Genomic DNA, 25,220 nt, shown 5'->3' with positions numbered 1-25,220 from the left:
AAGCGAAAAAGAAGTGTAACTGAGGAAAAGTTAAGTGCAGATAAAAAAAAAATTGCCAGCATGCCATTCTACACACGCAGTGGCAAAGAGAGAATGAGGCCTTCACCTTTGTCTATTAGTGCCAGATCAAAAAATGTTACCGAGCCTACAAGTGGTGCACAACTACTGTTACGCCTCAAAGCCGAGCTGCAAGATAACAGTAAGGCATTAGAGGATAATGTTTGCTCTGAATCACAAATGACACCAATCCCTGTGGAGAGTCCATCGAACAGTGAGATGTCTAATCGTGAGCATTCTGTTAGTGTACCCATAAAGAGGGACCCTTTCAGCAGTTCTGCTGATGTGTGCCTGAACAGCCCGAGTATAGCCAGTGATAAACAAATTGAGGATGCCACTTTGGAATTAGAAGAGGGGGAGATTTGTGTAGGCGACGAGGGCGCTAATGATGATGTTGATGATTATGATGCAGACAGATACCAAATTGCCTTTCTCAATTTCTATTTATATTCTAGATTATATAACGGCTGAATAGTTTTCTATTTTACTCCTAGTGGAGATGGGATCTGATGCAGACAGATACCAAACTGCCTTTGTCCATTTCTTTTTATATTCTAGTTCTACAGTCTATGCAGGCTGCTTTTGTTCTATTTTACTACAAGTGGATGGGGGGGGCTGATGCAGACAGATACCAAACTACCTTGGTCCATTTATTTTTACTTTCTAATTCTACTATCTATGCAGGCTGCTTTTTTCTATTTTACTACAAGTGGATGGAGGGGAGCTGATGCAGACAGATACCAAACTGCATTGGTCCATTTATTTTTACTTTCTAATTCTACTATCTATGCAGGCTGCTTTTGTTCTATTTTACTACAAGTGGATGGGGGGGGGGGGCTGATGCTGACAGATACCAAACTGCCTTTGTCCATTTCTTTTTATATTTTAGTTCTACAGTCAGGCACAGGCTGGGAGAGGGAAGCCCGGGGGGGGCACACAGATGGCTGCATCGCCTGTCATGTGATGCGGCCGTGGGTAAAAATGTGGTATGTTGCATCCAGGGGGCGGCCGGCCGGCCTACCCCACGGCCCTAATAGCGGTCTGACTGAGTGGCCTAGGGGGGCTGCCCCCTTGCCTCCCGGGCCAGCCCGCCCCTGCCTACAGTCTATGCAGGCTGCTTTTGTTCTATTTTACTACAAGTGGATGGGGGGGCTGATGCAGACAGATACCAAACTGCCTTTGTCCATTTCTTTTTATATTCTAGTTCTACAGTCTATGCAGGCTGCTTTTGTTCTATTTTGCTACAAGTGGATGGAGGGGGGGCTGATGCAGACAGATACCAAACTGCCTTGGTCCATTTATTTTTACTTTATAATTCTACAGTCTATGCAGGCTGCTTTTATTCTATTCAACTAAAAGTGGAGGGCGGGGGGGGGGGGGGCATAGATAGCCACCAAACTACCTTGGTCCATTTATTTATACTTTCTAATTCTACAGTCTATGCAGGCTGCTTTTTTTCTAATAAACTACAAGTGGAGGGTGTAATATACACCCAAAGACGATGGCTGCATTGCCAATAGGCTAAGATGAAGAGGAAGACAACCAGGTTTCTGTGCAGAATTAAGGACGGCCTACCAGGGATTAAACTGTTTTCTTCCTAATTTATTAGCTTTAGAATTACCTTACTTATCCAAGAAACAGGTGGAGCACTAAATTAGGTTTTTTTATGCCCAAAAACATTGATTTTTAAACAAAATTGCAAAACAAAACCAAAACCAAAACACGCAAGGGCGGTTTGGCAAAACCAAAACACGACGGTAATCCAGATCCAAAACCAAAGCCAAAACCAAAACACGGGGGTCAGTGAGCATCTCTAATGTATAGTACATATTAAGAACATTCTGATTTATGTATTTGCTATATAAAAAGAAAAAAATAGAAACAATTTTTTTACAGATATTTGTTTAATGATTATAGTGTTAAGAGTTGTTCATTTATTTTACAAAATAATTTTGTGCATTCGTTCTGTTAGGACTCTGTATTGCATATATGTATAGGTATATCCTGCACTCGGTTCTGTCTGTCTACATACAGCAATAACGTTTAGCCATAGCATACTTATACCCAGATTAAAATGGAAACGTATCTTGAGATCCGCTTGTATTTGAATACGGATGGAACTACATTCAATTTTGTTGTTGTTTTTTTAACGCAAGTTGCATGTAGGTTTGCGTCTGAATATGAATAGGGCCCATAATGTATTAGCATATGCATAAGTGACTTACAACAGAGATGTTTCATACTCTTTAAGTCACCTCTTTTAAAGTGCTGTATTATTTGCTTTGAACATTGGAGTAATTACAGATGATGTTTGTAGTGATGCAGTTATTTTCTTTTGCAGCCTTACACCTGAAAAGTTCCCAAATGCTGGACTAGAGTCAAATTTTTGTAGAAATCCAGACGGAGATGAAAATGGGCCTTGGTGTTATACGACGGATCCCTCAACTCGATTTGAATTTTGTAATATTCCACAATGTGAAGGTCAGAATAAGCTTATAGCTTTAAATATATAACAAATAATAACATATGCGTACAATCAATTTTGCAGAAATAATAATCAGTAAGACAGTCAGCTGGAATAGATAGGCTTAGAGATTGGGAAACTAACCCACGTTACTCAATCTGATTTCCCAGATAAAACCTCACAAAAGTTCAGGTTTTATCTAATATCAGAAAAAACATAACATCTGTTCTTAGTTGGTTTAAACTAGCAGCATGTAGATAAGAAACCTAGGGAACATACATAGTACATTGTATGTGGATAACCAAGATTTAAACGTAATTCTTGCAGAAGACTGCTTTCATTGCATTGGAGAAAATTATACAGGCCAAATTTCGAAGACAAAATCTGGCATCGAGTGTCAAAATTGGGATTCACAAACCCCTCATTCTCATGGTTTTAACCCTTCAAGGTAAGATAGCCAGTGATAATACATGTATTTTTCAAAAAACACTGTTTGACCAAATAGTTTGGGAATATAGGGCCTGATTCATTAAGGATCTTAACTGAAGAAACTTCTTATTTCAGTCTCCTGGACAAAACCATGTTACAATGCAAGGGGTGCAAATGAGTGTTCTGTTTTGCACATAAGTTAAATACTGACTGCTTTTTCATGTAGCACACAAATACTTGCTAGCTTATTTGTACACTGAAATGTAAAGTTGATATTTGTGTGCTACATAAAAAAACAGTCAGTATTTAACTTATGTGCAAAACAGAATACTAATTTGCACCCCTTGCATTGTACCATGGTTTTGTCCAGGAGACTGAAATAAGAAGTTTCTTCAGTTAAGATCCTTAATGAATCAGGCCCATAGTTCTCAATAAAAATATTTTAATCACTTGTCTTTATTTTAACTAAAATAAATAAAAAATGAAATGCGTTTTTGAAGCATTTTTCAGGAATTTATTTTATTAATCTGAAAAATGAATAAAGGATACAACGTTTTGTGTGGACACAGCACCCTAAGCAACAGTGTTGCCTTGAAATTATTTTATAGCAAAATTCCTGATAGCCATTATTTTTTTATTGACACATGATTATGGTATGTCAAAATGTGTTCAGAATTGAAAGCTAAACCAGCATAAGCAAGAACAGCAAAATTAAAGATTTCTAAATAACAGGTTCATAACCCTACACAATCTGAAACCTATGACTGCAATACTTCTTTTCGACTGGTTGTCAGTAAATGTACTGACTGTTGGCAATCTTGCTATACAATCAATGTAAACATGTTAATTTAATGAACGGAGTATAGATAGGATGTGCTCCACCACCTTGATATATGTTCTATATGTGTTTTTGACAGATGTGAACTTAGCCTTAAAGTATGTATGATCAAGTAGTAGTTTAAATTCCAAATACAGTAGCTTTGCCTGTTGATCTCTTTAATTCACTTGAATTTGTGATACTCCAGTTGCACCACACAAATAATTTAATCAAATAAAATAATGTACATAAGCATGCTGTAACCCATAGCAACTAATTTAATGCATGCTTTTATTTTTTTAAGATAGAAAAACAACTATTACAAAATTTTACAATTGATTGACTGAAATGGGTTAAAGAAAGCACATTTAACCAAACATGCCCCAAAGAGAGAAAGCTGTTTGCATACAAAAACAAATTACACAAATAATATTAAATCTTCCCAGTCAATAAGCCACAAAACAATTCAAAATGACAAAATTATTCTCTTCACTGGATATGGTTGTAACAGATTTATATGAGGTCTAGCTGCATAAGAATTCCAAAAAGTGCTTAATTAATAATTAAGTAAGCAGTGACATAACATGCATCTGCCAGGACCCCCTTTCAAAATTTGGGAAGGGGTGTTGAAGCATTTCCATCCCAACTGTCAGTCCCCGCTCTGCTCTTCTGCGCATTGAAGCCCAAAACCAGAGATCAGCTTAACTGATGAACGGCATCACCTTTCCCCCTCTATATTTCAGCCCAATAACCGTCACACCCCTTGCAACAGCTATAGTTCCACCACTTAAAATACATCTCTATCTAGATTTATGTGTATCTAAGTTGGGTACAGTAAGGGTGTGTTCACATAAGTGTAGCACACTCTCTTGAGATGCAACATAATAAGACTTGGACACATCTTCAGATATGCCATTTATGAGGTTTATCTTTTGCGTGTACTGGATATCTTGTATAAGGTTATGCAATGATGATGTTGATGAAACTGGATGTCACTTCAAATTGACTGCTTGTGCATTGACCCCTCTAGTTAATAATGCTTAATTCATTGGTGTCATGTCTAGGCTGGGATAAGATTTTACACACTGTGGCATTATTTTCTGAACACCTAAAACGATTGTCATCTAATCAAAAAAGAATCACATATTCACTTAGTAAGAAGTTCCACTTAGAACATATCTTTAAGGTAAAATAATCATATAGTTACTCGCTGAAGCTGATTTGTCTATTGGAACTCTGTGAAAAAGTGATATTAATTATCCTTGTTTAAATTATATCACTTTGAGGGACAAGTTGCTTCATTTACATAAGAAATATTGTGCAAATTGTATTCTTGCCTATTTCGGTAATGAATACTGATCGCTAATTTTATTAGCGTTCTTTGACCAGATATAGACGTATATTATAATACATATTTTATATAGTAACATGGCAGTGTGATAAGATAAAGTGCTGCTGACCAGATGTATATTGAATTTTATACATTATACATTTTATACATATTTTATGGGTATTCTTCACAGACATAGGTATTTTATTTTTTCTTAGTGATACACAGGTAAGTAATCTTTTTCTTGCAACAGAATCTTTACATGTACGTTTGAAATGCAAAATGCGACAAACTTTAAATGAGATCTATACATTATAGGACATTACAGTACTAAACCCATCCACTTTATAGGCAAACTAACATCAATTCCTAATGTATGTTAAAAAAATGTTACAAACAGAAAATTAAGGATATTATTGAAAGATGCCCTTAAATCTTTTCAGTGATCTGATTGACTTTGAGTGAGCAGTTACCATATACTGTATGTTATTGTTTTGTGTTTTGTATCCTGCCAATTCATGAGTACATTTAAAGTGATTATAGTCAATAATAAACTGGAGACTAAGGGATACAAAATTGCAAATACAACATACATCACTGATGTATTTTTAATGTGCGGACTCAAGAATAGGCATGTTTTCTACTCAAACCAGGAGGCCTGGCGCATATGAGGGATCTAAATTCCATGAACTTTTGCAAATAATTAATGGTACATTATTCCCCAAGCGCAGAGTGGGATTACAGGTGCCCAGAATCTTCCCTCAAGACCAGACATTACTGGACAGCACTTAAACTGACTCCTTTTTGTAAGCAGCATGTTTTCTAGACTTATACAGAGCAGGATGTATTTATAATATTGACCATATATACTGTGTGTAGTATTAGTAGAATATGTATGTAGAATATTCATATTTTTAGTGAAAGGCAGAGTTAAAATCCCACTTACCCAAAAGGACTTGCCCTTGATTCCCAAATGTAAATGTAACATTTGCCAAATGCTTCCTCCAACTAGATGTTTAGCTGTTTTGTTCTGTTTTACATCAGCACTGGATTAAAACAATATATTTCTTATATATTGTGTGAATGGTAGATGGCAAAGTTCTTTTATAAATAGCTGCTGCTGCTGCTGCTGCAGCTTATTTCAACACAATAAATGCTATTTGGATGGCTTCAAGACATTTTATGTATACACTGATAGGGTGGCTGTCTGGTGTCTGACTGTATATGGCACTATGCATTTGAATGCAAAGGTTAATTTATATATTCCCCAAAATATAGTAATGAGTAATATGTGAATCTGCAATTTCAGCATTTCTGAAAAAAATCTCAAAAATAATTATTGCCGCAATCCAGACGGAGAACCACGGCCATGGTGCTTTACTACTGATCCAAAAACTCGTTGGGAACACTGCGATATTCCACGCTGTAGTGAGTACTGATCATTTGTTACATTTACTAGTCATGATACTAACACTACCACACTGTCTTCGATTTAGACATTATTATTGTATGGATTCAATTGTAATTTTTGATGTACGTGAAGCATTCAATAATTTACATAATAGGACTGAAATTTGTTTGTCAAAATACATTCAGTAAAGGAATGTGTTTACCTCAATGCCAGTGCACATACTAAGTGCTTGAGTACATCTATGTAACATGAAAAATAGGACACATAGACCATTCCAGGACTGCTGTGAAAGATTATTATTAACCTGAAGTAAAAGGTGTGGGGTTTCTTAGATTTTTGGAATTTTTGAGGCAAGAGCACTAATATGATTTGTAATTATTGAAACCTTGAGTGGGGTGCACATAAAGGACATACAATAGGATTATGGCTTAGCCTAATTTTAGCTTTAGAATTTAAGTTTGGTGCAGATTCAGATCTAGAACAGGGTCTAATGTTAAAGCTATGCAAGGTTTAGGTTTAAGACTATTGCATTAGGGTTAGTACTTTTGCTCTTTTTATATATGTTGGGAAATCTTACGGCCGTTTTGGTCAAGCAACTCTCTTGACTTCAGTCTCTGAAACAAGAAGTCTATTATCATCTTAATATACCTTGGACTAAAGTAGAAGCTCTTTGGATTTTCTATGTCAGGTTTCAACCTCAGGGCTTCTGCTTCTGAGGACTGTTGCTCTGCTGACTGAGCAGAGCAATTCAGCTGCTGGACAGCTCCTTGCCTTTACTCTGTGTTGTAGCTCAGTTTCACTGATCTTCTAATGTTCCAGCATGTTCTAGCTCCTCCCCTTGACTTCCTATAAAAACCTGTCCTGTTCCTGTCTTCCTAGCCAAATTATTGTACTCTTGCCAGTAATCTAGTTACTGTTCCTATATTCTGCCTCCAGTGATCTACTACTCGTGTACCAACCTCGGATTGTCCTCAACTACCCCACTGCCTGAACCCTTTGCCTTCTTGACTTATTGTGTACCGAACCCAGCTACTGTTGACCATTCTTTATTATATAATCCTATTGTGACCTGTCTGCCTTCTTGCCACTGGATTCCTCTTCAGTCTCCGGACTGTTACACTCTCCTATCAAGAATCCATTAGTGGACACATGGCTAGTGCTCCTTTTTACCCATTTATTAAAACCAATGTTTGCATTGACTGTCATGTAGTATCAGTTATTATTTATAGAGCCCAGGTAAAAAAAAAAAAAAAAGAATTGTGTTTTTTCTGTATTTTTCTGTATATTCACTTCAAAATACCTAACATGTGAGTCCTATACGAGCAAATGTGCTGTGAAAAATGTGTTAATGTCATGGAGCAATTGGTTAGGGTTGCCCAGCAGACCCTTCAGTCCTCACATATTAGTTCCAATAGTAAAAATATTGCATCTCATATTCACAAGATCTTTTTTATGATCATGTTGTTTGCCTCTAACCATACAATATATATCATAGTTTTTCCACGCTATGCAGTGCTTTTTCTGAACTTCTGCAGTGCCAGATTACACAATTTAGCACAGAATTGTGATCCATCTGTATTATTTTCCTGTATATAAATATTAAGTATTTTAAAAAAATAAAAGCAACAGTTGATAAAAATTTGTGTTTTTTTTATGGAGAACAATTGTTGGGTATTATTTATATGTAAGAACTATCCATATTAATAGTTCTATTTTTTTCTTCCATATTAAAGCTTCTGATCCCCCACCATCATTGCCGGGGCTGCAGTGCTTGTCTGGGAATGGTAAATCCTACCAAGGAAATATTGCCGTCACAGCATCAGGAAAGACATGTCAGGCCTGGAGCTCTCAGGAACCCCATGTACACTCAAGAACCCCAGAAAAATACCCTTGCAAGTGAGAACGTAAATTCTTCACAATTGGGATTATACTTCACACATTACAAAATAATTATAATTAATGTAACTATTCTGATTTCTGATTTATAACAATGCAGGTATTTGCTATGTACACACACACACACACACACACACACACACACACGTTATCGGTTGCTTGTGCAAAAAGTTGTGAACTACATATGATAGGAATGCATTTGCCAGCAAAAGTATAAATGTCCTGTCTTCTATGACTTATATGTAAAATCACAATAGTCAGAATGTCGACACAGTTAAAAGGTCGACATTCAGAATGTGAATGTTGACAGGTTATAAAATAAAAATGCTTACATAAAGGATTAGATTTAAGCCATCACTGTTAAAAAAAATAAAAATATAATTTAAGAAAAAAAAAGGCATGCCCTTCCACCCAAACAGCTTAACCAATTATTGTGCTGCCAGCCTCGGCTGGTACTAGCATGATCGGGGGTACAAAAAGTGTGTGGTCCCCTCGATTTTATTACTATCAGCACTATGTTTTCTTTGCCAGCCAGTGCTTGTGGCACTATAGCTGAAACATTAGGGCTCTTCCCACACCCCTGGGAGGTGTTTGTGGGGTAATAAAAAAGATTTAATAGTAGAAAAGCACTGCCATAAAGCGTCTGGGCATGCTAGCGATTGTAGGACTACAAGCACCAGCATACCCATGGCTGCCAGAGCATGCTGGAACTTTGGAAACCACAAGTGTTAGCATGCCCTGGTAACTAAGGCCCACTGGGACCTGTAGTGCGCAAAAGAAAACTTTTAATTGAAAGAAAAAACACCCCAAAACATCCCTTATTCACCCTATTTAGTGTTCACCTACATCCAGTGGACTTCATATGTCATAGACCAAAATGATCCTTGATTGGAAAAAAAAACCTGATTCACGACTAAAGTAGCTCTAAAGAGCTCCTGACGGAAAGTGAGCTCTTGGCAGCACTGGTCCTATTCATAATATGAGGATTTCAAATGACTTGAACTCTAAATTGTGTGATTGGAAAAGACATCATACTACAAACACATGCAAGAACAAGTCTTTTCAACATAAGCAAAATTATATTTTTATTGAATTTACATAAAACTTTCAAATGCGTGCCTTTTATTTCAAAGTTTATTACTTTGGATTAGAGCACAGATGGGATTTTCACATTTAGGCACTCTAGCTGTCATCCTGGTTCTGTGATTTGTGGGATATGTCACCAGCAACCACAGTGCAAAAATAAATCTGATCTGTATGCTATAGGGACATAATTAGATTATTTCTTAAATAATTATCTTCCAGGAATCTAGAAAAAAATTACTGCAGAAACCCAGATGAAGAGACATTGCCTTGGTGTTATACCACAGATTCATCATTACGATGGGAATATTGTGAAATACCTAACTGCGATGCACCATCTCTTGGTAAGTGCATTCATTTGATTTGTCTGATATTGTCTTTTTGATTAGATGCCAGAATAGGATCTTGGTAAATACATTCAACATCAGTTATTTAAGTTGATATATAATCACTAATAAATCTACTATTAAATACATTTCCACAAGAGTAGAGCAAATTGAACTGTCCAAAGTTGAAACTTGTATAATTTTCTTTAATTCAGTTCCACTGATTGATATTGTATATTTTCTCTGATTTGGACAAGGTACAGCAGATAAACACACCCTCGTTAATCAGATTAGTTAAAGAGCAAATAAACACAATGTCAATCACAATGCAACAGCCACCATTACATTATCATAACCTTACATAAGCAGCATGGGTTGGGTACTGCTTTGCATCGACGATAAATGCAACATTCTTCAGTCCTAAAAAAAAAAAAAAAATGCAGAGAAAACGAAGACACTAAAAACAGGCTTACCTGAAATGCGAAGATCCAGATGTCCGACGGCACCGGCAGTCTGACAGGCAGTGATTCTGAATGGACAGCATCCCTGGCATTGATTAACATTGTTTGTCCCAGAGAACATTTACTCCTTTTTTTTGCCTTACCTTCCTTAATGACCCAGGCCCTAAGTGTTTAAAGACTTTGTCTTCGTTTTTTCTGCAATCGTTTTTTTTTTGTAGGACTGAAGAATGTCGGAATAGTGGTTATCGTTAATACGATTACCACCGAGCAGCATGTAGCAAGTTTCACCCATTGTCTCAGTTTTTGCTGTCCACACTGCTCAGTCTGTATAAGGCTGCACATAAAAGATGCCTATATTATATATATATATATATATATATATATATATATATATATATATATGTAACCCCCTGTCACTGTGTGTAGTGTGTTGTGCAATGGGTACACAGTGCACCTCCTTCTTAAGCCCTCGCTAGCTGATGGGCATGGGTGTAAATGATCAGGGGGTCCCTGCACATGCAGGTGTTTCTTTGTAGTTAGTGGGACACAGGTAATGTCACTTTGTGGTGCAGTGTAATAAAAGTCACAATAATTTGGGCGCCAGACCATCTCTATGATAAACTGAACTTTTATTTACACTCCTCTTCCTCCAGCACAATAATCATAATGGTTGCAGCAATAAAGAAAAATATATACATCTCCTTACTCTCTCCAGCACAGTTCTGAGCAATACGAATATGGTTGCAAATATCTTATTACTCCTCATGCACATTTCTTAATGTTATCCAGATGTTAAATAACATAAATCATAGGTCTCTTACACTCCATACTCACTGCAGATCACCCTCCTCTGCAGGGGCACTCACATGGATGCTAACAGGCAGGCAGCTTCGTCTCCATGCAGCTCTGACACACTCTGTGTACCTCTCAACTGCAGCTCACCCCTCCTCTGCGGAATGATGTCTCCTGTGGGCTCTGACACTTCACTCTGTGTTCTCTCAGGGTCTGACAATACAGCTACCATGCCTCTTGTTGCAACCCTACTCCAGGGTCTCTTCCATGCAAAGTGTCCCCTCTCTCTTGGGTTCTCTATAGTGACATGGAGTTCTCCCCCTCATCCAGGGCACACATTCCTTGCCCTGGTGCAGTCACCATGCTCAGACTTCCAGGGAATGCTGGGGAAGCCTGGGAGCTTCCACCCCACACTCTCCCAGGTTCCCAGCTACCATCTCTCCTCTCCTGTGTCTTCTCTTTGTCTCTACTCCTGTGTGTCTCTCTCTCTCTATCCCCCCTTACTGACAGCCCCTCCTTCCTCTCACTTGGTCTCAAAGGCTGGGCTGGGTTATCACCATGGTAACCAGTTTATGTAACTTTTCAGAAACTTCTAGATTACCCTCTAGGTGACCCCTCCTCTATTCACTGAGGTGCAGGGTTTTACTAGAACACCACTAGGGGGGTGTTACATATATATATATATATATATATATATATATATATATATTTGTGTGTCCGCAGACAAAAACCTTGCGGTTTAACATGTCTGATTAAGGTTTCTCACACTTATATACAATTTAAAATTTAAACAAACTATTGAAACTCTTCCACTCAAACTCCAAAAAGCAATGAAATTACGATGATTAAGGCAGAAACCTTAATGGACGTGTTCCTTGCGCAATACAGACATGGTTTGCCATCACATCCTGTGGTAAGCTGCAGATTCAGCACTATCAGCACTACCATGTAGAGAGATTTCTGTCACTCACAAAATGGTGGAGCTGCTTATTCACAGGTTTGAAATTATTATATACCAGCACTATATATTTCTAAATTTGCACTACAAGTGCTTTGGGTCTCATTAAAATGGATTCACAGCAGTCCACATATGAGCAGGATCAGCAAACAGCTGCTGGCACCAGTCCTGATGGTAGTCTTCCCTGTACGTCCTCTGGTAACGCCTATGTAAAAGTACATAGTCTTTTTAAGTCAGGGAAAAAAACACACAAAAAAAAAACATTTTACCGCGTGGAAGAAAAAAAGAGCTGTAACTGATGAAAAGTTAACTGGCAAGAAAAAAAAATTGCCAACATGCCATTCTACACATGCAGTGGCAAAGAAAGAATGAGGCCTTCGCTTTTCTCTATTAGTGCGAAAATGTTACAGAGCCTTCTTCTTGTAAGGTTACTAAGCAAGACCAAGTAATTTGGAGTCCAAAAGTGGTGCTCAACCACTGTTACGTGTGAAAGCCGAGCTGCAAGAAAACAGTAAGGCATTAGAGGAAAATGTATGCTCAGAATCAGAAATGAAACCAATTCCTGAGGAAAGTCCATCCACGAGTGGTATGTGTAATCGTGACCATTCTGATAGTGTACCCATAAAGAAGGACCCTTTCAGCATTTCTGCTGATGTGTGCCTGAACAGCCCGAGTGTAGCTGGTGATATAAAAATTGAGGATGCCACTTTGGAATTAGAAGAGGATGAGGTGGAAATTTGTGTAGGCGACGAGGGCGCTAATGAGGATGTTGATGAGGATGAGGTTGTTTATGTAAGTCCTGCACCAGTGGCAGCAGTTCTGGCACGTCACAAGAAGAAGCCCATTGTCATGCCTGGGTATAAAACCAAAAAAGCCATTTCTTATGTGTGGAATTATTTCTACCCAAATCCAGTTGTATAGCCATTTATAGTGTATGTCAAGCCACAGTCAGTCGAGGGAGGGACCTTAACCATCTTGGAACCTCATCCATGCTACGCCATTTGACAAGAGTTCATGGCAAGGTTTTGTGAAAAGCTGAAAGTTATGGCCAAAAAATAACAAGCACTCCATCATCAGCTAGGACCCATCTGTCACCTACATCCTGACGGCTGCAATCTACACCCACAACACCGTCCTCATCAATATCCTCAGTAACGATCGGAGTTAGCATCCCACTTGGTAAGGCTTGATGACTCCTACACTATAATTGATTCCTCTGAATAATGTTTGAGCATTAGTCCCACTGCTGCTGCTGCTGGGGGTGAATCTTCCTCCCATAAGAAGGCCAAGAAAAAGAGCACTACTACTTTACTACAATTAACTGTGAAACAATCTTTTGCTAGAGGAAGCAAATATGACAGCAGTCACCCAGTCGCAAAGTGGATCACAGATGCCATGGCTACTATGCCAGTGTTAGATCTGCGTCCAATATCGACAATAAACGCAGCTGGTTTTTCACAGTTAATTGATGTTTTGTGTCCCCATTACAAAATTCCATTGCGACACCATTTTTCCCATAAAGCAATTCCGCAACTATACCAAAGCGTTCATAAAAATGTAGTAATTGGGCTCAGAAATTCCATTCTACCCACTGTACACTTAACCACAGTTATGTGGACAAGTGGAAGTGGGCATACCAAAGACTATATGAATGTGACAGCCCAGTGGGTTGGTCATTCGCCTTCACCAGCAGGAACCGCAGTAGCATGTACTCCACTATGTAACATTTGTCACAGGCAGGCTACTCTTTGTATCACCGGGCATTACAGCTGGGTGAATTCCATCACATTCCATGTTTTGCTCACACAATAAACTTGGTGGTGCAGAGCTTCCTGAGAAATAACCGTGAGGTGCAGGAGATGCTTTCGGTGGCCCGGAAAATCTCGGGACATTTCTGGAATTCTGCCACAGCATGTAGGAGATTGCAGCAGCTCCAAGAACAATTTAACTTGTCCTGCCACCAACTTAAGCAAGAGGTGTTAACAAGGTGGAATTTCACCCTGTACATGCTTCAGAGGATGGAGGAACAGCGCAAAGCCATCCAAGCATATTGCAAAAGTCATGACATTGGGAAAGGAGGGGGTATGTATTTCACTCTTGCACAGTGGGGAATCCTTTCTGTGCTGTGCAAGGTGCTGAAACCATTTGAAGTTGTTACATGTGAAGTGAGTTCAGTCTCTGCTAGCTTGAGCCAAGTCATTCCCTTAATTCGACTATTGGAAAAGCAGCTTGACAAACTGAAGGAGGAGATGAAAGAAAGCATTTCCGCAAAGTATGTTGGCCTTGTAAATCAAGTACTTAATTCGCTTCGCAATGATTCAAGAGTTATTGCAAAGAGTGGTGGAGGATTATTTTCAAGAGTTAATTGATATGGAAATGTCAGACAGTCCCTTTCCATACTGGGAAGAAAAACAAGCCATTTTGAAATCCATGTACAAACTTGCTTTGTAATACATAAACTGCCCACCCTCCAGTGTGTACCCTGAAAGAGTATACAGCACAACCGGGAACCTTGTCGGTGACCGACGTAGGAGATTACTTCCGAAAAATGTGGAAAAGATGATGTTCATCAAAATGAACTACTTCTTCCACGAGGAAGGCTTTACCGTCAAAAACATCCAAGCACTGACAGCTCTCTAATGGCGGATTCCAGCGGAGATGAATTAATAGTCTCTGATGATGATGTACACACTGATGAGGGTGAGGATGATGCTGAAGATGATGACGACAACATCTTTTAAAAACTTTCACTATAAGTGTAGGGTGTAATCTACCCACAAAGAGAACAGGGACTTGGGGCATTTCTATTTAACGTACAGTCTTTGCAGGCTGCTGTTTTGTCAATTTCACTACAAGTGTAGGGTGTAATCTAGGGCCAAACAGAAAGGATGCTTTGACCATTTCTATTGATCGTCCAGTCTTTGCAGGCTGTTTTTTTTCTATTTAACTATAAGTGTAGGGTTTAATTTACAGACAGACACCAAACTGCCTTTTTTACTATGAATGTCAATAGCTATTTTTTGACCGTTGGCTGCCAACCTGGATTGGTGTGTGTAGCTGTAGAATTAAAGACGGCCTACCAGGGATTAAACTGTATCTTTCCTAATTTGCACTAATAAGGTTTGGGTGTAATCTAGAGCCAATCAGAAAAGATGCTTTGACCATTTCTATTGATCGTCCAGTCTTTGCAGGCTGATTTTTTTTTCTATTTAACTATAAGTGTAGGGTGTAATATACAGACAGACACCAAACTGCCTTTTGTGCTATGGATTTCAATAGCTTTTTTTTGACCGTTGGCTGCCACCCTGGATTGGTGTGTGTAGCTGTAGAATTAAGGAGGGCCTAGCAGGGATTAAACAGTATTTTTCATTATTTGCACCTATATGGTTTGGGAGTAGTATACACCCAAACAGAACATCTGCTTTGGGCATTTCTATTTTATTGTACAGTCTTTGTAGGCTGCTTCTTCTTCTATTTCAATTTTAATCTATGGGAATCATCTAGACCTAAACAGAACATCTGCTTTGGGCATTTCTATTTTATTGTACAGTATTTGCAGGCTGCTTCTTTTTCTATTTAACTGTAAGTGTAGGGTGTAATATACACCTAAAGATGATCCATTTCCAATAGTCAACGATGGAGAGGAAGACAAGCAGGCTTGTCTGTAGAATTTGCAGGCAAGTGTTACATGACATTGAATAAATAAGATACATAGGGAAGGAGGGAGACAGAAAATGAATCATCTTCCTCAGGACTGTCAATGGTGTTATAGTCTCTTAGTAGGCTTTGGATCAGCCTGCGACAGTCACAGACAGGCAGTGGTGGCGCGAAGTGTGTATGTTCTGGCAGGCAGTGGTGGCGTGCGGCATGAATGTATGTTCTGGCAGGCAGTGCTGGCGCATTGGGGCAGATCTAGAATTTTATTTTACGGGGGGGATTTAGTCCCCGCCCCTTTTGACAGCTAAGGCTGCCTGCGGCTGCACACTATGTGCAGGTCCGTTCGGCAGAGACAGGCAGGGAGAGTGTGTTGCCAGGCTGCTCTGATTGTGTTTTAAACACAATCAGAGGCTCCGGGCAGCACACTCTCCCTGCCTGTCTCTGCCAAACGAACCTGCACATAGTGTGCTCAGAGCAGCCGGGCAGCACACTCTCCCTGCCTGTCTCTGCCGAACGGACCTGCACATAGTGGCCCGGTGGACAAGTGGGGAAGGCAGGCAGAGCAAAGCCCCCCGCCTTGCTAACCCCGCGTTCAGCCGGCCCTGGCTGCATGCCCCTCTCCCTCACAGGTTACAATAACATATCCCCCTTCTCCTCCCTCACACATTAAAATAGCATTACCTCCTCCCTCACACTTACCTTGGTCCAGTTGCTGCTATCTCTTCCAGGTCTGAACACATGGGACGGCACCTGTCACATGGTGTGCGTCCCATGTGATATGTGTCTATTACAGGCACTGGAGGCTGCCACATATGGGAAGGGAGGGATCTTTAGATCCGCAGCCACATGAATGAAGAGGCTGGTCCTGGAGCAGGGATGTTAAAATTAGATTATTTTTTTATTTTGTGACAGTGGTCGAACTGGACCTTTTTTTCTTCTGTTTTATTCTCTTCCTCTTCTGTTTTGTCTTCAGTGTTCTGCAGTGTTCTGGCTCCCCTCTGTGCCGCTCCTCACTGACAGTGTTGGGACGTCACGTTCGACAGTCACTAAAAAGGGAGCAGGAAGGAGGGACCCGTCGCCGGATGCAGCACTTAATAATTTTTTTTACTGGCCCGGTGGACAAGTGGGGAAGGCAGGCAGAGCAAAGCCCCCCGCCTTGCTAACCCCGCGTTCCGCCGGCCCTGGCTGCATGTCAGAATTACTTGAGACGAAACCCATAACACTACACTTTAGTCCAAGAAAACGCTCCTAAAATACGGTACTTTCTATTTTTGTCCTTTCCGATCCTTCAAAAGGCACACAATTTAAATCCGAATTGTACTACTAAAAAAATCATTCACAAAAGTCCCAATACTGACTAAGAATAAATGGAACAAGACAAATATGCCTCATGAAGCACTGGTTGTTATCATAAACATCATTAATGTAAATATGTGTAAATGCAAAAAAAGTTTAATTTTCCTAGTTATTATTATTAATATTATCGTTTATAGGGCGCCACAAGATTTCCGCAGCGCCGTACACAAAACAAACAGTTGACCATACAGGGTAAAACAGTGCAGTTCAAAAACCGAGTAAACCAAGACTCCAGAAGCTCCAGGCATAGCAATTATAGAGAAGTTGGAGCAGAAGAACTAGTATGGAGACAGGAGAGAGGAGGCCCCTGCTCGTAAGAGCTTACATACTAGAGGGAGGGAAAGCAGACAGCATGCACAAGGGGAGTCAGAAGAGGGGATCAAGCGCAGGAGGAGTGAGTAAGGGTTAGGATGTCAGAGGTGAAGAGAATGAGAATGGAGAGAGGATTAGGTGTACGGCTGGTAGACTTTGAGAAATAGGTGAGTTTTAAGTGCCCATTTGAAGGAGCACAAGTTAGGGGAAAGTTGGTTGGAGCGTGGGAGGTCATTCCAGTGGAGAGGGGCAGCTTGGGAGAAATCTTGGATTCGAAAATGGGATGATGTAATCAAAGTCGAAGAGAAGTGGCAGTCATTGGCCAAGCGCAGGGAGCATGAGGGAGTGTGGATGGAGAGGAGGTTGGAGAGATAAGGGGCAGTTGTGTGGGAGAGGGCCTTGTAAGTAGCTTGAAAATAATTCTGTAGGGGAAGGGGACCCAGTGTAAGGCAAGGCAGAGAGAGGAGACAGAAGAAGAGCATTGTGAAAGGAAGATGAGTTTCGCAGCCGCGTTAAGTATGGATGAAGGGAGGCGAGGTGACAGCCGGGGAGGCCGGTGAGGAGACGATTACAATAATCAAGTCGGAAAAGGATGATTGCATGGATGATGGTTTTGGTGGCATCCTGAGATAGGAAGGGCCAGATGCGAGCAATGCTACCTAGATGAAAGCAAAAGGATTGGGAATAGGTTTGAATATGGGGGGGAAAAAGAGATAGATGAGTCAAAGGTGACGCAAGCAGACAGTGGAGATGGGGAACAGAAGAGATGGTGGCGACATTGACAGGGATAGAGAGATCAAGGTGGTATGAGCATCTAGAAGGAGGGAAGACAATGAGTTCTGTCTTAGTGATGTTGATTTTGAGGAAGCGTGAGGACATCCACGAGGAGATGGTGGAGAGGCAATTAGAAATGTGAGAGAGGAAGGAGGGTAAGATCAGAAGAGGAGATAAAGAGTTGAATATCATTAGCATAAAGGTGATACTGAAGACCGAAGGAAGAGATGAGAGCACCCAGGGAGGAAGTATAAAGCGAAAAGAGTAGAGGGCCAATAACAGAAACTTGAGGGTCTCCTAGAGGAAGGTCGGAGGGGGGGGGTTTAATAAGAAGTGGAAACATAAAAGGAGCAGTTAGCGAGGTAAGAGGTGAACCAAGCAAGGAGAGAGCCAGAGAGACCAAGAGAGAAGGTTCTGCAGCAGGAGGGGGTGGTCCACAGTGTCAAAGGCCGCAGAGATTTCGAGGAGGATGAGCAGGGATAAGTAACCCCTGGATTTGACCCAAAGGAGATTACTAGTTACTTTGGCCAGGGCGGTTTCATAGGAGTGGAGGGGATGAAAATTGTATTGGAGAGGGTTGAGGAGGGAATAATCCGAGAGGTGTCTGGTGAGACGGTTGCAGACAACCTGTTAGAATAATTTAGAGGCATAGAGGAGAAGTGAAATGGGTCGGTAGTTACCGAGTGAGGTTGGATCAAGATTGGATATTTTGAGAATAGGAGAGATAAGGGCATGTTTAATGGAGGAGGGGACGATGCCAGTGAAGAGTGACAGATTGCAGAGGTCTGCTAGGAAGAAGCAGGCAGTGGGGGAGAAGGAGAGAAGGAGGTGAGAGGGGGATTGGATCCAGGTTGCAGGTAGATGGGGGAGAGGAAAGAATGAGGGAGTGGACTTCTTCTCCCGAAGTTGGGCGGAAAGAGCACCAGAGTTAGTTATTGTTGGAACAAAGAGGATGGCAGGAGAGGGAAGGGAGGAGGAGATTTTGAGTCTGATGTCCTCAACTTTGGAGGAGAACAGGAGGCGAAATCAGTAGCTCAGAAGTAGAGCGGGATGGGAGAGGAAAGGTGAGAAGGGTTGAGGAGAGAGTTGAATGTGACAAAAATGAAAGGGAGTGGTATTTCCTCTAGAGGCGCCCAGCAGCGTGAGTGCACTTCTGAAGGAAGCGGGTGATTTTGGAGTGCTAGGATTGGGTAATTAGCTTTGCCATACTTTGCGAAGCGGATACTTCTCTTGGCAAAAACATGTTGTGCACCTTTGTATGTTCTCCTTTCTCCAGGACTATTTATCCTGGCTGTACCTTTCCCTGTTCCTTAGTTATATTGCAGACAGGAAAAAAAGTACTTGATAATGCTGGTTATCAGGATTTGCAGATGAGCTGCAGACCAGACACAATTGATGAAGGTTACCAGGTTTAGCAAATGAAGATCAGGCACAAGGAGACTGAATTACCAGGTTAGCCAGGAAGCACAAGTGACTGGATGATCCACAGGAGAATCAGGCCAAAGGAGGGTCAGATGAGCCATGGGGTCAGAAGTCAAGAGATCCACAATATACCAGGGAGTAAGCTGGAGCTTATATACACACGAGTAAGTCCCTCCAGTTAGAGTTGATGCTGGACTACCAAGGTGCGGAGTCTAACGAACTCCCCAAAGAGCTGAAGTTTCACAAAGAGCTGACGCAGCGGCCAGGTATTGGCAGGTTCTGCTGTTATTCAATGCAATCTGCAAAATTGCAAAGTCTGCAAAGTCAGGTGAAAGCAGAGGTTAGACACAGGGATTCTAATGCACAGAGACAAGGCACAAGGATAGAGGATACAGGAGTCAGACCCTGGGGTAGTAGCTTGTTGCTCTAACACTGGACAAGTGTCAGAGTGGTTCTTATATAGCAGAAGGAAGTTTGAATTCCCCACCCATGATCAAATGATCGCACAGGGGAGAGAGCTGCACACTCATAAGAGACCAAACGGGAGCAGGGATCCCTCTACCACAATCCCACTACCGTAATCAACCCCCATAGGCTTCAATGGCTAACGCCATCTTCAGGTCGTGCAAGCCATCGGGAAGAAGTTCCAAAAATCTTTGATTTTTGATGCTTGTTAAATCACGCAAAATAGCTGTCCCCATTGAAACTGTTGAGGATTCCTTTTGCACTTGAAACCAATGGGAACGCAGCAGATTTTGGAGAAATCTGCTGCGATCCTTAATTATAAATATAGTGGTTACTTAAAAAATTGCAGTGGCCGTTTTTGGGAGATTAGGAACTTGTCAAATAGGCCCTTTTGTATGAACAGTGGATTTTCTATTCTCTGCTGGGGCTTAACATAGTCTTGTTTTGTTTGCCTGTTTATTATGATTCTTCCTTCTCAAACCCATCGACTTTGGCTTTTGTCCCTTATATACTATTCTCTCAGGCCCAAGTCATTTGGCCAAATGTTATTGTCTCTAATAGCTGCATCAGCTAAGTGGTTCTCTCTTCGGAGACCACAGCACCATGACAAGTAAGTTACAGTAGGGGAAAAAATACTGCTTAAGGAAATAATCAGAGCTCTTTGAGCTGTGTCACAAATTATGGACAAAAATGTTCTATTCTTGTGATAAGAAGAACTCTATGTTTCAGATTTAGAGGGTAGTCTCCTATCTCCCACACATTCATTCAGATGCAATAAATGAACTGCTGAACCAAAAGACTTCCAATTTACCTTATTTCACTGTTCAATACATGCATGCATAGATAATGAGAAAAGAAATCCCAGCTAGAAATAAATATATAATAAAGGAAAGTCTATGAGCTGAGAAGATGAAGCATATTTTAGAAAGCAAACAGAGGAGGTCTCATTGTTCCTCAAGGAGGAACTGAAAGTTTCCCTCATAGGCAGAGTAGGTACGATATTTGGGGACTTTTGCAAGCTTGGAATAGGCATGTTAATGAAGGGGCCGAGTAGAAGCATGTCCAGTGCTACAGTGATATACAAAATCAGAAGGTGCACTCACCCCCTCCACTATCCAACAGCACACATTGAGTTATCAGTAGCCTCTGGCAGATCGTTTTTTGCTTTCTTACACGTGCCATTATTCAATGCACTCTGCAATCACTGGAAAATGAAGATGGCTACAGGTTCTGAAGCAGGTTGGGAGGCAGCTTTAGTCGCAGTGATTACAGAAAAATGTTCAAAGTGGTTATTTTCAGAGCTGTTCTTTGGAAGTGGGGAATTCAGCTCACAAGCATTAGCAAGGTAAGCAGGAGTGACCTCTGCTGCCCTAACTGGGCCAGTTGAGTTAACTGTCAGGGTCTTGCCAGCAATAGATGAAGGAATCCACAGTTTGATTGAAACTTCCCTGAACTAGTCAGGTCTTGATTCCTGGAGTGAGAGTGTTTCAGAAACCTCATATAATGATAGGGGCAGAGGGCTCAGAGCTGATTCCCATTAACCAAAAATCAAGGAGAAAGTAGGCAAGGGAGTAAATGTATAAATCTGGGCTTTTTGAAAGTCGCCAATATTCGCCGACTTTGCATGGCAGATTTCAAATTCCAATGTCTTTATGTCAAGTTTTGCCTGTAAAGACATTGCCGTTTTGCCCTGCAAAGTCGCAGAATATCGGCGACTTTCATAAAGCGCAGGTTGATACATTTACCCCCAGGTGCGAGATAGAGAGTAAAGGAGGCTGCATCTACCAATCTGGGGATGCAGTGTCAACTTAAGAAGGTGGCAGTCAAGAATGGCCAGGAAGTGGGACAATGGTATCATCAAGTGACAACTAATTTATAGTCTCTTTAACAGGGTCTTCACACGTTTCAGGCCCACAATTAGTGTCAGGCACTGAGAAGTTAAAAAAAAGTTGCATTGTTAGGATCTGTGGGAATTTGAAGAAGAGGTGGGTAGTCAGCAAACAGCACATGCAATAATTGCAGGGGCTATGGAGGGTTAATTGAGTGGTATTATGGTGAGGCATTCCAACAGAGAAAGATAGTACACCTAGCTATGCCATGAGGTTGCAGCTCTGTCATGAGGTTACATCTATGCCAAGTATATGGATCTGTTGCTGTTATTAATGTTGGGTAAATGGTCAACCCCTATTAGGCAATGGCTTATCTTATATGGCAATCTTTAATTTGAAATTGATCCAGATGAAACAACCGCCAATATGTTTCAAAAGAGGAAAATCTCTCCTAACCCAATATTGCAGTCCTATTGCTCCCTGGATCCACTAATATCTTTCATTTTAACTAACGGTCGTAACCCTGGAGACCCTTTTCTGCTACAAATTTGTCTAACCCTTTCTTGAACATATCTGCCATCTGCCATCACAACCTTCCCTCGCAGTGAATTCCATATCTTCACTGCCCTTACTGTAATGAACCCCTTTCTTTGCTGGTTGTGAGACTTCCTCTCCTCTAACCTTAGGGGGTGACTACGTGTCCTCTGTACAGCCCTTGGGGTAAAAAGTTCCCATAGATAGATATGTTTAAGAAAGGGTTAGACAAATGTATCCAGGGATAATTAAAATGAAGGATAGTAGTGGATATAGGGTAAAAATAGGACTGCAATATTGGGTCTGAGGTTATTTTCACAATTGAAACAGATTGGCGGTTGCTTACTCTGGATCAATTTCAAATATAAGTGCAGGAATGCAGGAGATCCAAAATAGGTTGAACTTGATGGACTGGTGTCTTTTTTCAACCTCATCAACTAAGTAAAATGAAGAGTAGCGGTCTAGCTATTTCTGAGTTTAGCTCCCTAAGAACCCTTGGGTGTATGCCATCTGGACCTGGAGCTTTATTTATCTTAATTTTATTCAGTTGCCTTTGGACTTCTTCCTTTGTCAGCCAAGTATTAATTAATGGTACGGATGCATTTCCATTATTATGTATTATTCCTACCTTGTTCCTTTCTAGTAAATACTGAAGGAAAGAAAATGTTTAATACCTCTACTTTTTCCTTATTATCATTAATTAATTCACCCATCTCACTTCTTAGGGATCATATATTGTCTTTTTTAATCCTGTTGCCATCTATAGACTTAAACATCTTGTTAGGGTTTGTCTTACTTTCTTTTGTAAGTTGTTTTTCATTTTATAATTTATCCAATATAAATTCCAATTTGCATGTTTTATTATATTCCTTGTTGATACAGAAGGCTCCTCAGTTCCTTCAGACTTAAACAATTTAAATGTACACTTTTTCCTTTTCATTTCTTCCCTTCCCTCTATATTTAGCCAAATTGGTTTAGACTTGATTCGTTTACATTTGTTTCCCATAGGAATGAACTTATAGGTATATGTTTCCAACAACATTATAAAGACAGCTAATATTTTTCCTGTATTTTTTTCATTCAAAAACTGTGTCCACAGCCTATGTCCTGTATAGATTCCTTAAGCCTATTAGAATTTGCCTTGCTAAAGTCCTAGTGGATTGCTTATACTGTTCCTTCTGGAAACTAATTTCATATGAGGCAATATTATGATCACTGTTTTCCAAGTGCTCCCTAGTTGATATTACACCCACATTATTTGTTATTATTAGGTCCAGTATAGTCCGGTTTCTAGATGGTTCCTCTACTATTTTGGACATTTAATGGTCTTTTATTGTGTTCAGAAGCCTGTTGCCCCTAGCTGTACTACTAGTCTCATTACTCCAATGGATGTCCAGATAGCTTAGTGGGCTTGCTGGAGCAGTTAGACTTTGTATCAGATTCCTACCACACTGATAGAGGGGAAGACAATTGGGGCAAATGGTGACTATAGTCCTCTGAGCTAAAGAGGGCTAGGGGACAGAATGTGTGTTAAACCTGTCTGGCATTTTATTAAAGTGTATTTTTATTTTGGTGTATTCTAAAATAATAAAAGTACCATTCCACTTGATAAATGGTTTGCCTGAGTGATTGGTGAACCTCTACAAGGTACTGAGTATACTTTACTAGTATAGGGAACGAATTGAGTATAGTTGGGCCAGATAAACTTGGTACCTTCACACAGGGTAGTATAGAAGTCTCTTAACAATGCAGTGTACATAGCAAACAAATGTGGTAAAGGAGCATTAATGCAAAGACTGACATAGAGGTGGCTTTAAGCTGGCTCCCATATACCCATTCTGTATTCATCTTTGAAATGTAAATTTGAAGGATACTGCTGTGTAGACAACTGCCTACCTATGAGCTGTACTATATCCTGAAAGTTGTTCTCTTGCTGGGAAGCATTCACCTCATTCCTAGAATGAGTGGTGAAAGTGGAATCTGAAAATGGCCCAGTTTTTTGGTGTATGTTGGCATGATTTTAAGTCATTGCCAGGGAATTCATGGTGCCATTAGTACCAAAAAAACTGGTGGTACCAGCAGGACTGCCATCAGAAACTGTGGGGTCCAGTACTAATTAATCTGGCAGCCCCCCCCCTTCATCGTATATGGCCCCCTCTCTCTTCACCATACATTCTTCCCTCCCTCTCCACAGTACATTGCCCCCCTCCCTCTGCACAGTAAATGCCCCCTTCCTCAACCACAATTAATGCTCCACTCCCCCCTCCTCTATCACAATAAACGCACCACTCCACCCATGCCCTATCGTAATAAATGTAATGCACCACCATCTGCCATTACAATAAATATGAATATGAAGGTTGTAAAGTGGTAAGAGGTTGCACTTTTATGTAACTTGTACTATGCACCTCTTCAGATGTATAAACCTCTGCACAACTGACCATCTCTAATTTGTGAAAGCATCTGTAAAAGCAGAGAGTATGGTAGCACTTTCTTTTAGTAAGTGAGATACTGGGGCATTGCTGCAATAAAGTCTGTAGGCAGTGGGACCTGGGACATTTATGGAATACTCATACTGGGGTACTTATCTTTATTAAATATTTTCCAGGAATAAATACATTGAGAATCACATCTCATGTTCAAGTAGATCTTGAATACATCATATACAGTCGTGACATAATTACAGACAAAAGTAGGGATATGCACCGGCCACTTTTGGTGTCTCGTGTTTTGTGTTTTGGATTCGGATTTGCTTGAGGTTTTGGGTTCGGATTTGTTTCGTAAAACACCTGAAGAAAGGTTTTGGTTCGGATTTAAGGTTTTGGATTCGGATTTATTTTGAAAAAA

The 25,220-nt window shown here is 40.4% G+C and overlaps 1 protein-coding gene across 1 annotated transcript in view; it reads left to right on the top strand.

Moving 5' to 3' along the window:
* Positions 1-25,220, top strand: part of LOC142144421 (plasminogen-like) — a 104,861-nt gene that overhangs the window by 23,793 nt on the left and 55,848 nt on the right. The window contains exons 5-9 of the mRNA XM_075203262.1: positions 2,399-2,538; positions 2,849-2,969; positions 6,407-6,525; positions 8,242-8,404; positions 9,710-9,831. Coding sequence (XP_075059363.1) covers positions 2,399-2,538; positions 2,849-2,969; positions 6,407-6,525; positions 8,242-8,404; positions 9,710-9,831 — 665 coding nt within the window. The remainder of the gene's footprint in view (positions 1-2,398; positions 2,539-2,848; positions 2,970-6,406; positions 6,526-8,241; positions 8,405-9,709; positions 9,832-25,220) is intronic.

Source organism: Mixophyes fleayi, chromosome 3 (genome assembly GCF_038048845.1).
Source record: "Mixophyes fleayi isolate aMixFle1 chromosome 3, aMixFle1.hap1, whole genome shotgun sequence".
In the NCBI taxonomy this organism is placed as follows: Eukaryota; Metazoa; Chordata; class Amphibia; order Anura; family Limnodynastidae; genus Mixophyes; species Mixophyes fleayi.
Note: the sequence above shows the minus strand (reverse complement) of the source record. Positions and strands in the feature narration are given on the sequence as shown.